The 10,609-nt window shown below is 46.2% G+C and overlaps 1 protein-coding gene across 1 annotated transcript; it reads left to right on the forward strand.

Moving 5' to 3' along the window:
* Nucleotides 1-702: 702 nt before the first annotated feature.
* M1AP (meiosis 1 associated protein) lies at nucleotides 703-10,186 on the forward strand (the record flags this gene model as incomplete). Its single annotated transcript, XM_009071650.1, has 7 exons — nucleotides 703-877; nucleotides 6,200-6,373; nucleotides 7,010-7,157; nucleotides 7,785-7,926; nucleotides 8,475-8,681; nucleotides 9,298-9,453; nucleotides 10,046-10,186. Coding segments are annotated over 7 exons (1,143 nt in total), but the record flags the coding sequence as incomplete, so codon positions are not given.
* Nucleotides 10,187-10,609: the final 423 nt, after the last annotated feature.

Genomic DNA, 10,609 nt, shown 5'->3' on the forward strand with positions numbered 1-10,609 from the left:
TTAGTCCTGGGGAAGTGGCCATTTGACAGGCTGAGGGCAGTAGTCAGGTCAGAGCATTATTTAGCCTCTTCTACGTGTCACCATGGCTCTGTTCTTCTTTGAGGGTGTGTGGATGAGCTCCATCACATAACTTAGAGGTTTTAATTTATTAGTATAGTAAATGCTCTATCTATAGCTGTATTAAAAAAAATAAATGTATCTTTAGATGGTTGTGCTCCCTCAAACCCACAGAGTTCCTGTTATCTACTTTTGTCAGTTTATAAAGGAGATCATAATTACCACTTTTTTTCCCAGTACCTCACAGATAAACACCAAGGATAGATCTGGAAGGAGAAGATATACTCCCTACTCCCTGCACCTTCCTCCCCCTTCTCCCCCCCCTCCAAAAAGTATCCCCATACATGCAAAGAACAGAGCACAAGACAGCTATGAACTGCTCTATCTTCTTCCAGCAGTAGCACAAAACCTGTACCTATTCCTCCAGCGAACCTCTCAATCCATTTCATATCAGCTTAAATGTAAGCCAAGGCTCAAAAAAGAAAAAAGCATTAAAATCTGCTTTTGAATAGATTAGATATTTCAGAAAGATTTGTTCTCTCTCCATAGTGGGACCAGTGCTATTCAAACAGACCAGACATCATCAGCTGTCAAGAGAGGAGTAGGGCAGAGACAGCTCTTGCACACTTCTGATTTATGTTTCAGATCACAATTTTGACTAGCCAGTCCAGCAAAGAAATGGTAAAGCAGCTGGAAAAGAAGTTAAAAGATGTAGACCTTGTGAGTCTGCGAAAAATACAAGTCATTGAAGTTTTGAAGAGAGACTTTCTGGAGTCTGAGGATGTGGAGCAGTGCTCGCCAGAAGAGCCCAGTAGCAGTGGTGAGTGTAAGGCAGACGTAGTACTCAGGGCAGTTACACTTTTGGACAGCAGACGAGTCATGAGTTCTTGCTTTAATCCCTTATCTGCCACTTCCCTTTGTGCCATTTAATGCCACTTAGGTAAGCAGGAACTGCTGTGCCTGGAGGAACAGCAGAAAGTTTGTACTACAGAACTTCTTTGGGGCTTTAGCACATTTGGGCAAAAGGAGCACATAGACTCCATGCATACTTCAGCTCTTGTTTCACTTAAAACATACTTCATATGCAATACAGCTTTACTGAGTGATTAAAGGGATAAACGCATCGAGTTCATGGGAGTAACACTCTGATCCTCCATGCAGGCAGAGGCAACCTGGTACTGAGAGACGCAGGCAGAAAGTGGGGGGAAGAGGCAGGAGAAGCAGGCAGACCATTTGCAGTTTCAGGAACTCTACAGAGTTAACCCCTTTTAGTCCTTTCTCCCAGACTATGTGTTGCACAGTACTGGGAAGAGTTATTTTCACTGACCAAGTCAGGTACACAGCCTCTTGCTTAGCTGGTTTATTGTTACTAATGCTGTTCTTGCTTACCTGCTACTCTTCTCCACGCTTAGGGCAGGTTTTTTTAGCTCTTAAGGTTGTACTACTTCAATAACCAGTAGTATGACTCCATAGCCTTACAGCCTCTGCTTTCCACAACGGATCTCCTTTTAAAGGTCTTTCCTGATGACACGTAAACTCCCCAACAACAAGACACACCTGGTACACCAAGCTCTGGTTCACACAGCAAGTTCTCACAATGAGTTGATAAGGAGCTGAGTCCTGATGCCTTACAAAGTTATTGTAGGACCTGTTACTAGCAGTGACAATGTTGTTTTCACTGAGTGACAGGCAGCATTGGATGGTTTTGCCTTACTTGCAGCTAGCTGTTCATCTTCTTTTCTGTTGCAGTAGCAAGTTCCTGGTCAATTGTCAGCATAGGGACTGGGAATGTTGAGGTGGATTGCAGGTTCCCTTTTGCCCTGTCCCTTGCACACCTGGTCACATGCTTCATTAATGAAAGAGTGAGACCCCAGACGCAGAATGTTATTTTTCCTGGCCATATCTCTGAATGTAACAGTTTTCAGCAGCAAGAATTTAAGCAATGAGAAATTCAGGGACTGAAATTCCTGTTAGCTCCTGTTTTGAGACTAAGTAAACTATACTCTAAATAAACCATCCAGATGGTGATCAAAAAGTCCAGTACCAGCACTTCAGTACATGGCAACGCTGCTATAACTGCAGCTTTCATATCAGCATTTTGTTTTTCTTAACTTTCAAATCTCCTCAGTGGTTTCAGCTCTTTCTGGAGCTGATAAAATGCTAATTAGCAGGAGTTTAGGCTGGTTTCCCCCCACCTGCTGCACAGCACTGACTAGTGCATTTGCTAGGGATTAGGATGGTTCTCCATGCTGCCTCTGCATCCCATCGAGCTGATGGCAGACCAAATCAAACACTGAGTAATTTCAAGCACTTATAGGGACATCAACCCTCTTACTGCCCATTAAAAGCTTTCTATGCTCTCAATGAGACACGACTTGTTATTCTGGACTCTGGGAGAGTCATTGCAGGTAAAACTGCATGGCCAGAGAAAGGGAGTGCACCATTACCTGGGAACAGGGAGTCCTGAGGAGGAGGATCGGGATTCTGCCACTCTGGTCTGACTTTAGAATTCATTTAATATGCCAAAACCTCACCAAAAGTTTAGCGGCTGTTTGAACCCATTACATTTTTAATGTCCAGAGCAGGAGCAGGATCATAGGCTCATTCCCAGGTTAGTGCAGCTAGAAAAGACTCCAGTATTTTGAAACCCCACAGTTGGCAAGTCAGAACAACTGAACATGCTCAGAACAGCCTGTCGTGGGTAACAAACACTCACTGTTTTCCTCACAAGAACAATTCCTCGAGAGGTGCATTTCCAGACAAACAGAGACCATCTGATGAGAGACAAGGACTGGTTTTTCAAACTGCAAAGTGGCTCCTCTGTAGGGCAGAGGCTAAATCCGCAATGTTTCTTTCATTATAAAGCATTAGGGCTTGCCAGACTGCAGACAGGAGCAGAGATCGTGGTGTAATCTAAACCCCACAGAGAGCAGTGCATACAGCATTTGTGGTGGGAATAGTCTGTGGGAGGAATGGATAGGATGCCTGGCCTTTGGATGCACTGGCCTCTAACTGAGAACTGGAGAATTACTCGTTTTCTGGCCCCATTACACTCGCTGAAAGCAGCTAAACATTGCCAGACCTGTGGCTAACAAAGGTCAGTATTTGCATGTGTTAGAGATACTCAGCTAGTTCTGTTCAGGGAAAACAAAAAAACAAGCACTGAAATAAAGCACTGGTACAGTTCTTATGGACATAACCCGTCTTCTGCAAGTCCCAGGGAGCCTTTTTCTATATGGGCTCTGTAGATTGCTGTCCAGTAAATGGCTCCACATACCTACTCTCCAGGAAATTTGAGACCTACTGCACAGGAGATGTTGGCATCTATCATGGTTTAACCCCAGCTAGCAGCCAAGACCCACGCAGCCACTCACACACTCCCCCACCAACGGGATGGGGAGAGAATTGGAAGGGTAAGACCTAGAAAAACTCATGGGTTGAGATAAAGACAGTTTCATAAGAAAAGCAAAAGCCATACACACAAACAAAGCAAAACATGGAATTAATTCACTGCTTCCCATGGGCAGGAGGTGTTCAGCCATCTCCAGGAGAGCAGGGCCCCATCATGCATAGTGGTTCCTTGGGAAGACAAACGCCATCACTCCAGATGCCCCCACTTCCTCCTTCCTCCCACCTTATATACTGAGCATGATGTCAGATGCTATGGAATATCCCTTTGGTCAGTTTGGGTCACCTGTCCCAGCTGCGTCTCCTCCTAATCTCCCACACACCCTCACCTTCCTTGCCAGCGTGGCAGTATGGGAAGTAGAAAAGGCCTTGGCTCTGTGTGAGCTCTGCTCAGCAACTACAAAAACATCTCTGCATTATCAACTCTGTGCACTCACAAATCCTAAACATAGCCCCATACTAGCCACTGTGAAGAAAGTTAACTGTACTTCAGCCCAAACTAGCACATCATCCAAACCAGTTTTTCCTAAGCATGCACGCAATGAATGCAGTGAATGTCTTTTAAAATTGTCATGTATTGTTTCAACATTAGGTATTTCAGTGGCTACATATCTATTACAGAAGAGAAAGTAAAAAAAACCCAGGAAAATATTTACTGACTAAAACATTTACCAGCCCCAAAACACAGATAATTCCACTTGTCAGCTGTGTTTTACTATTTGTAACAGTCAATTACATAGGTTTCCTGGCACTTTGTCTTCTGAACTGCTGATGCCATCTTCAGTGCATATTCCTGAGAGAAGCCCAAGTCTAAAAACCATAGGGAATGCATCACTGCAGGAACACAGCCAGGCAGCTCTCCAATGTGTTAGTGCATTCTGCAGGGAAATGGGAGCAAGGCTCGCAGCATCAGGGCGAGGCACTGATGGTGGTAACAGCTCAGTTCATGAAGAGCAGCTTCCAGGAAGAAGCAGGACATTCCCTTCCAACACAGTATCCTCCATGAGGGAGAAATTCATGTTCCCATAAAAGAAGACTGGGGTAGGGCACAGTAGCAATGTTAAAATACATTTTTAAAAGCTGCTACAAAACTAAGTAAATAATTGGTTTGCTATACAGACTTGTGAAGAACTAAAAAATAAAAAAGAAGGCATGAAATGTCCTGGCAACCAAGGACAGTCAGATTGGACATTAAGGAAAGGCTTTCAGTAGCAAGAACAGCATGAAGGACCTGTTGTGAGTGGGAGTCAAGTCTGCTGTGCTGCAGAGGCACAACCTACACCATCCCAGTGCCTTCCTCAAAGCTGGGAGGGGGATACAGACAGAAAGTGGGTCGTGCTGTGGCAGCAAGTGGCAGAGCATTTGAGAATTCCAGTCATTGTAACAGCCCTGGATTGTTTGCCAGGTAGAGGGAGAAAAATTAATTTCGGGGGGGGTTTGGTTTGTTTGGTCTTTATAATGCAGGAGCAGATGTATAATGTCACTTTTGCAAACTAGAAATACTAATGCATAAAGAAAAGATTTCTCAGTGTAAATACAGCAGTGTATTTTAGTTCCTCACTGTCCTGGTAAACACGGGGGAGAAAATGCTATTTCTGCTATTTATTCATCTTCTCAGAAAAGAGGTTTCACATCCTGGATGCATGGTAAAACTATTAGTGCTACCAGGCTGTTTGTAGCTTCTGTGTTCACAAGTGGGTGTATTGTTTCTTATGCAGTTTGCAAATTTTTCACTTCACCTATTTTTTTAACTTAATTTGCTGGGCTTCAAGGTAGCTTCTCATTTAGATGCACCTCTGAGGTATTATTTGGGGGTGATTTAGGGTTGGTTCTTTTTGCAAGGGTTTATCTTGTTTATGACCTGCCTAACTATGCTGTCCAGCCTATGTTTCTCCATGCCTAAATGTTGTTGCTAGATCATAAATGTTTGTCTGCATCTCCAACATGGGAGCTTAAATATTTGCTATGTCCTTGCAAATCTTTTTATGCTCTCCTTTTAATTTCCATTTAACAAGTCTCTACATCTTACGGATTTCTCTTGTTTGAAATGAAATGTGATGGTGGTGGATAGTATTGCCTGCTGGTGTATCTGCAAGGATGTTCTACTGTGAGGCTGCTGTGTTATCAAGCAGCACTGATCAGTAACATGATGAAACTTGCCCTCTGTGTGGGCCAGGCCCAGGTCAAGTTTTGCTTCTGTTCCTCTCAGATCTGTGACCAGCTGCTCCTTTTACACATATTGGAGATGTTCAGCAGTCCAGCCACAGGGCCATACTGCAAAGTAACATTCATCTTTGGGATGAGGGGTAGTACTTTTCATCACTACTACCAAATTCCCCAGTTTTGCAGACTGATTTCTCATAGCATCATGTATCCAGTGCCCCTTGCTTAGGGAAAAGGAGGAAATGCTTTAAAATTGAGGAGTGTCTGAGGCCAGTGCAGCGATGGCCACAGCAGAGGATGGTTTGCATCAGTCACAGCTTGTCCTCTGAAGATGGCAGTAGTTTCTACAGCCCAGTGATGAGAAGGGTGTTGGGGTGGCCTATGGAGCAGCTCAGCTCCTAGCTATGTCCCTGGAATCACAGTACTATGCTGTGATTTGCATAGTAATGGCTTCCAAAGCACTTCTGTTCTGTTGTGAGAACACTTGAGGGACTAAGGAGGTATAATGAGGTGGAAAATGCAAAGAATGTTCTTTTCTATGGCTGAAAATATTTGTGGTTTTTTCCTGCAGACATTGCTATCCTGGGAATGGACATTGATGTGCAAACTGTAGAGGACACTGTCATCAGCTTGGAGATGCTGTTTAAAACGTGGCTACATGACTATGGCATGGAGAGAGAACAGCTCCATCTCCTCCTTCCATCAGGAGGCCTCAGCCATGCTGCTGCACCCAAGAGCACCCTGAGTATTTCACTTTATCTCCCCCTCTGAAGGGAGCTCCTGAACCCCACAACCTTAAAGACTACCCAGGCTTGTCCTGTGAGCATGTTCTCTCCCATTCCAGACCCAAGTGAGGTCTCTGGGTGACTTGGAAAGCTGTCAGGAGTCTCTCTTGCCTCAGGCTGATAGGAGCCACTTGCTTAGAAAGCTGCTAGTTTGTTGCCATGTCCTGTGGCTGCTGAGGCTACAAATAATTTCCACTCTGCAGCAAAAATGTGCCTGGAGGAGCATGTGAATTTACAATGACCTGGTCAAGGCAAAAGGGGCCTTTTACATCGTGAGAGTTGAATAGCACTAAAAATTGTGTTCCCGGTGTTCAGTACTAAAAGTCTATGCCAGAGGTGCTTCTCATGGCCAGCTGCCCACTGCCCAAACTGGAACTTGCCTACCCAGTTACCAACAGATCATTTCAACAATCCACCAAACATGTGGTATTTCCCCTTGCATGTAAAATGGGGAAAGGCTGTTGCCTTGTGTCAGGCTTTAGCATTGTTCTTCCCTCAACAGTTGCTAGAAAACATTAACTTTGTAAGTGCTTTGAGCATGTCATGTGCTAAAAATTGCCACTTCCGGTGACCTAAACCAATCTCCTTCTCCCCAGTGTGCCTGAAGTGCGATTTGCAGGAGAGACTGCTTGACCCAGCTCTGCTTTTGGGTGCTGATGGCACCATGAAAGTAGCAGATCCAAATTCACCCTGCCACATGGCAGCCTGGCCAGGCACAGTGCTGCACAAACTCCGTGTGGTAAAGTAAGTGTTGTTCCATGCCTTGTGCTCAGTAACTGGGAGGTGGAGCAATAGCAGCTTCACTCTTCATGTGCAGTGTCACCTCGGACCTGGTAACATCATCACTGAGGGACTCAAAGTACTGGTGAGAAAAACTCTGATGTGAGATACCCACAACCCCATAACTCAGACTGTCATGGAACAGCACAGCCCACGTGCAGACAGGAGCACAGAGTCACATGTGGTGTTACCATGGCACTGGTACCTGATCAGTGTCACACCACAGGTGCTATTCATGCAACAGTTGTTTCCCTCCAGTGTAAAGTTCTGTAGATTGCAGCCATTGCAATAATTCTGCTGTTCTCTCACTACCTAGTGAGGCCACAGCAACTGATTGCATGTCAGAGCCTGAGCTAAGTAGTTGCACTGGCACTAAAAAAGCAAGCAAAGCCTTGCAGTGCTGTGTGACTTCACGTAACAATGTACTCGCTTTCCCGTCAGCAGCACATGGCTAGTAAGCACAGAGCGTAGCACGAAGGTCTTTTCTGAGGTTTATGGGGGGGGGGGGAGGGGGAACTGTGATGTTGTTCTTAAAATGATTCTCATCCTATCAGTAGCTGAAGAGCACTAACACAAGCTGTATATTTGCAGGGCTCTGAAGTCTGAAGGGGTCTGTGAGTCTGTACTGTATGGCCTGCCCTTCATCATCAAGCCCACAAGCTGCTGGCAGCTGGACTGGGATGAACTGGAGACAAACCAGCACAGCTTCCATGCTTTATGTCATAGTCTTCTGGTGAGTGTCTGAAAATTGCAGTCTGATGTGGAGGGATGGCTAGAGAAAGGAATAGTTAGTGCACACCTATTAAGAACTCTCTAGCTTGCACCAGAAAACGTTTCAAAAGCTGTAACTTCATATCATGGGCCAGAATTGAGCTTGTAAATCCTTCCAGCCACTGGAAAGATGCTGCACCACATCAAACCTTGGAGAAGACCCTCAAGGCTATCAGAAACCCAGTGTTTGGGGGTATGAAGTGCAGGTGTCAGAGTTGGGGTTAGATATGCATCCTTAACTGCAAAAATAATTAATCAAAGCTTGGAATGTGGAGGAAAGTCCACCATCGACAAGTTGTAAAGCAAAATTGGATGTTTTTCTTAATAATTGACCTGCATTCAATTAAAAAAATAAATACCACACTGTCCTCAACCATACTGCAGGATAGTGTTCTTACTCTGGTGTGTGTGAATGTGCCTGCTCCTGAGCCACACAGCCTCCACAGGGACAGTGCTGAAAGAAGTGGCTATTGCTGGTTATTCACATCAGGTTTGGCTTTTGCTATTTAGAAAAAGAACTGGATGCTGTTGGCCAAACGTGAGCCCCAGAACACCAGTCCAAACTGGAACATTGTGGTGCATTCCTATTACATCATCATCCCTTCCGACTCTGCCACTCTACTTGTCAAAGCAGTTGCCATCAGAGAGCTCCTGCTGCCATCAGCCTTCCCAGCCCTCCTGCCTGAGCATCCCGAGCGAATCCTTGGCCCCATAGAGGTGAGTCACTGCAGTCCTGCACCAATACATGTGCAAAGATCCCACCTGCACAAGTAGAGATCAAAGATCAGCCTTTAGGCACAGGCCATGCAGCAGCTGCTGAAGCTGTAGCCATCTCCTTCCTTGCCAGGGAACACAGATCTTCTCACATAATGACTAAAGTACCTCACAGAGAAGTGTTTTAGGCATTATGTGAAGAGATCTAGATAAATCAAGACATAAAGTGTTTCTTCCAGTAGATTCAGGCTTCTGTGTTCCTTGTTGTGCATCTGCTCCAGGTGATGCCAGGAAGGGCAGAGCTGTCACTATAGTCTTAGCAGACAAATAGAGAAGGAAACAGCTGTGAAAATATCTAGGGACAGCTGGAATATGATGGAGCACTGCAAAATGTCTTCCCAGCAGACAAGATATCCTATAGCTTTCTTCATGGACAGCTAATGCCTGTCCTTTGGAGCAGTTCTGCATGTCTGTTGGGGCAAGGGGGAAGAGGCCTTATGAAGCAGAACTGAGGGTGACAGTGCCCAGAAAGGGTGCTCCAGCTCACTGGCTGATTCACACAAACCCACAGCCTCTACCTGTCACATCCCATAACAACTCAGTTCTTTCTTCTGAGCAGAGTGCCTTGAACAGCTTGGAAGTGGAAGTTGCTTATAACCCCTTGCACATAAAAAGCAACCTCTACAAACACCTGAAAAGTTCATTGTACAAACCTCTGCACCGACAGCAGGCCCAGCCCCGCGACCAGCGCCTGGAGCGGCACCAGCCCAAGCAGGTATGTCTCTTGCCTGTGACTAGACTGGACAGTGTCTGTTCTGCCCTTCTGGTCTGCTTCCTGCAGAAGGGCTGAGGGTGCCTCCCCAGTACCCACTGGTGCAGGGAGGCAGCATATGGCCAGGACAACACACACTTGCAGCTGGCAGAGATTCATAGATGCATTGATTATTAAGGGGTTGGAATGGACCTTTGAGATCATCTAATCCCAAAAGCACTTGCCATGGGCAGGGACACCTGCCACTAGGCCAAGTTGCTCAAGTCTTTATCCAACCTGGTTTTGAACACTTCCAGGATGGGGGTGTCCACTACCTCCCCTGTGCAACCTTTTCCAGGGTCTCACCACCCTCACAGTAAAAAATTTTTTTTTTATCTCTAACTTAAATTTCCCTTCCTTCAGTTTGTACCCATTACCAGTTGTCCTATCACTGCAGTTCCTAACAAAGGAAGAGGGATGGGTGCAGCATCAGCTCATGCAGCTGAGGCAAGGGACACTGGGCAGCTGGCACACAGCCACAGCCACACAGTGCACTGTGGAACGAGCCAGCACCTCCTTCCACAAGGTGCCTTTGTATTTTGTCCCTGTCTTGCAGCCTCAGAGCAGAGCCAAAGCTGCGGTGGCACCTCTTCTGATGGCTCCCTCTCCCCTCCAAGCGTTCAGACCAGCAGTGGTGAGGAGAGACTCCTGTGAGCGCTCTGCCCTTCCCAAGGAGTATGATGAGTTCCTGCAGTGAGCCCTGGCGCTGCTGGGGCCTGCCCACGTGCAGTCACAGCTCCTTGCTCAGCTGCACCGGGCCGGAAGCGGTCGGGCAAGACACTGAGCTTGGTCTTGGTCAGACAGGCACTTCCCATCGCTTGTTCCTCTTGTTGTTTTACGGGTTTGTTCGTCATCGAAGCAGTCTGCAGGAAGCTTGCTGCTCTGGGCCCCTCTGTTCAGAGATCCAGCTGTCCCCCACAACACCCCATGTTTCCCATTCTTGTCAGTATACATCACCAGTGTGCCTTAAGTTTTGGTTTCTGAGACTAGGCTAGCACAGGCCACAAACCACAGATTGCTGTCAGCAGGTGCAGAAGAGCTGCAAGCAGGGAGTGAGGAAATCAGACAGACAAGGCAGGCAGTAACACCAAACTGTCCTCATCCTCCTGCAGCAGGTTCA

Source organism: Acanthisitta chloris, unplaced genomic scaffold (genome assembly GCF_000695815.1).
Source record: "Acanthisitta chloris isolate BGI_N310 unplaced genomic scaffold, ASM69581v1 scaffold4793, whole genome shotgun sequence".
In the NCBI taxonomy this organism is placed as follows: Eukaryota; Metazoa; Chordata; class Aves; order Passeriformes; family Acanthisittidae; genus Acanthisitta; species Acanthisitta chloris.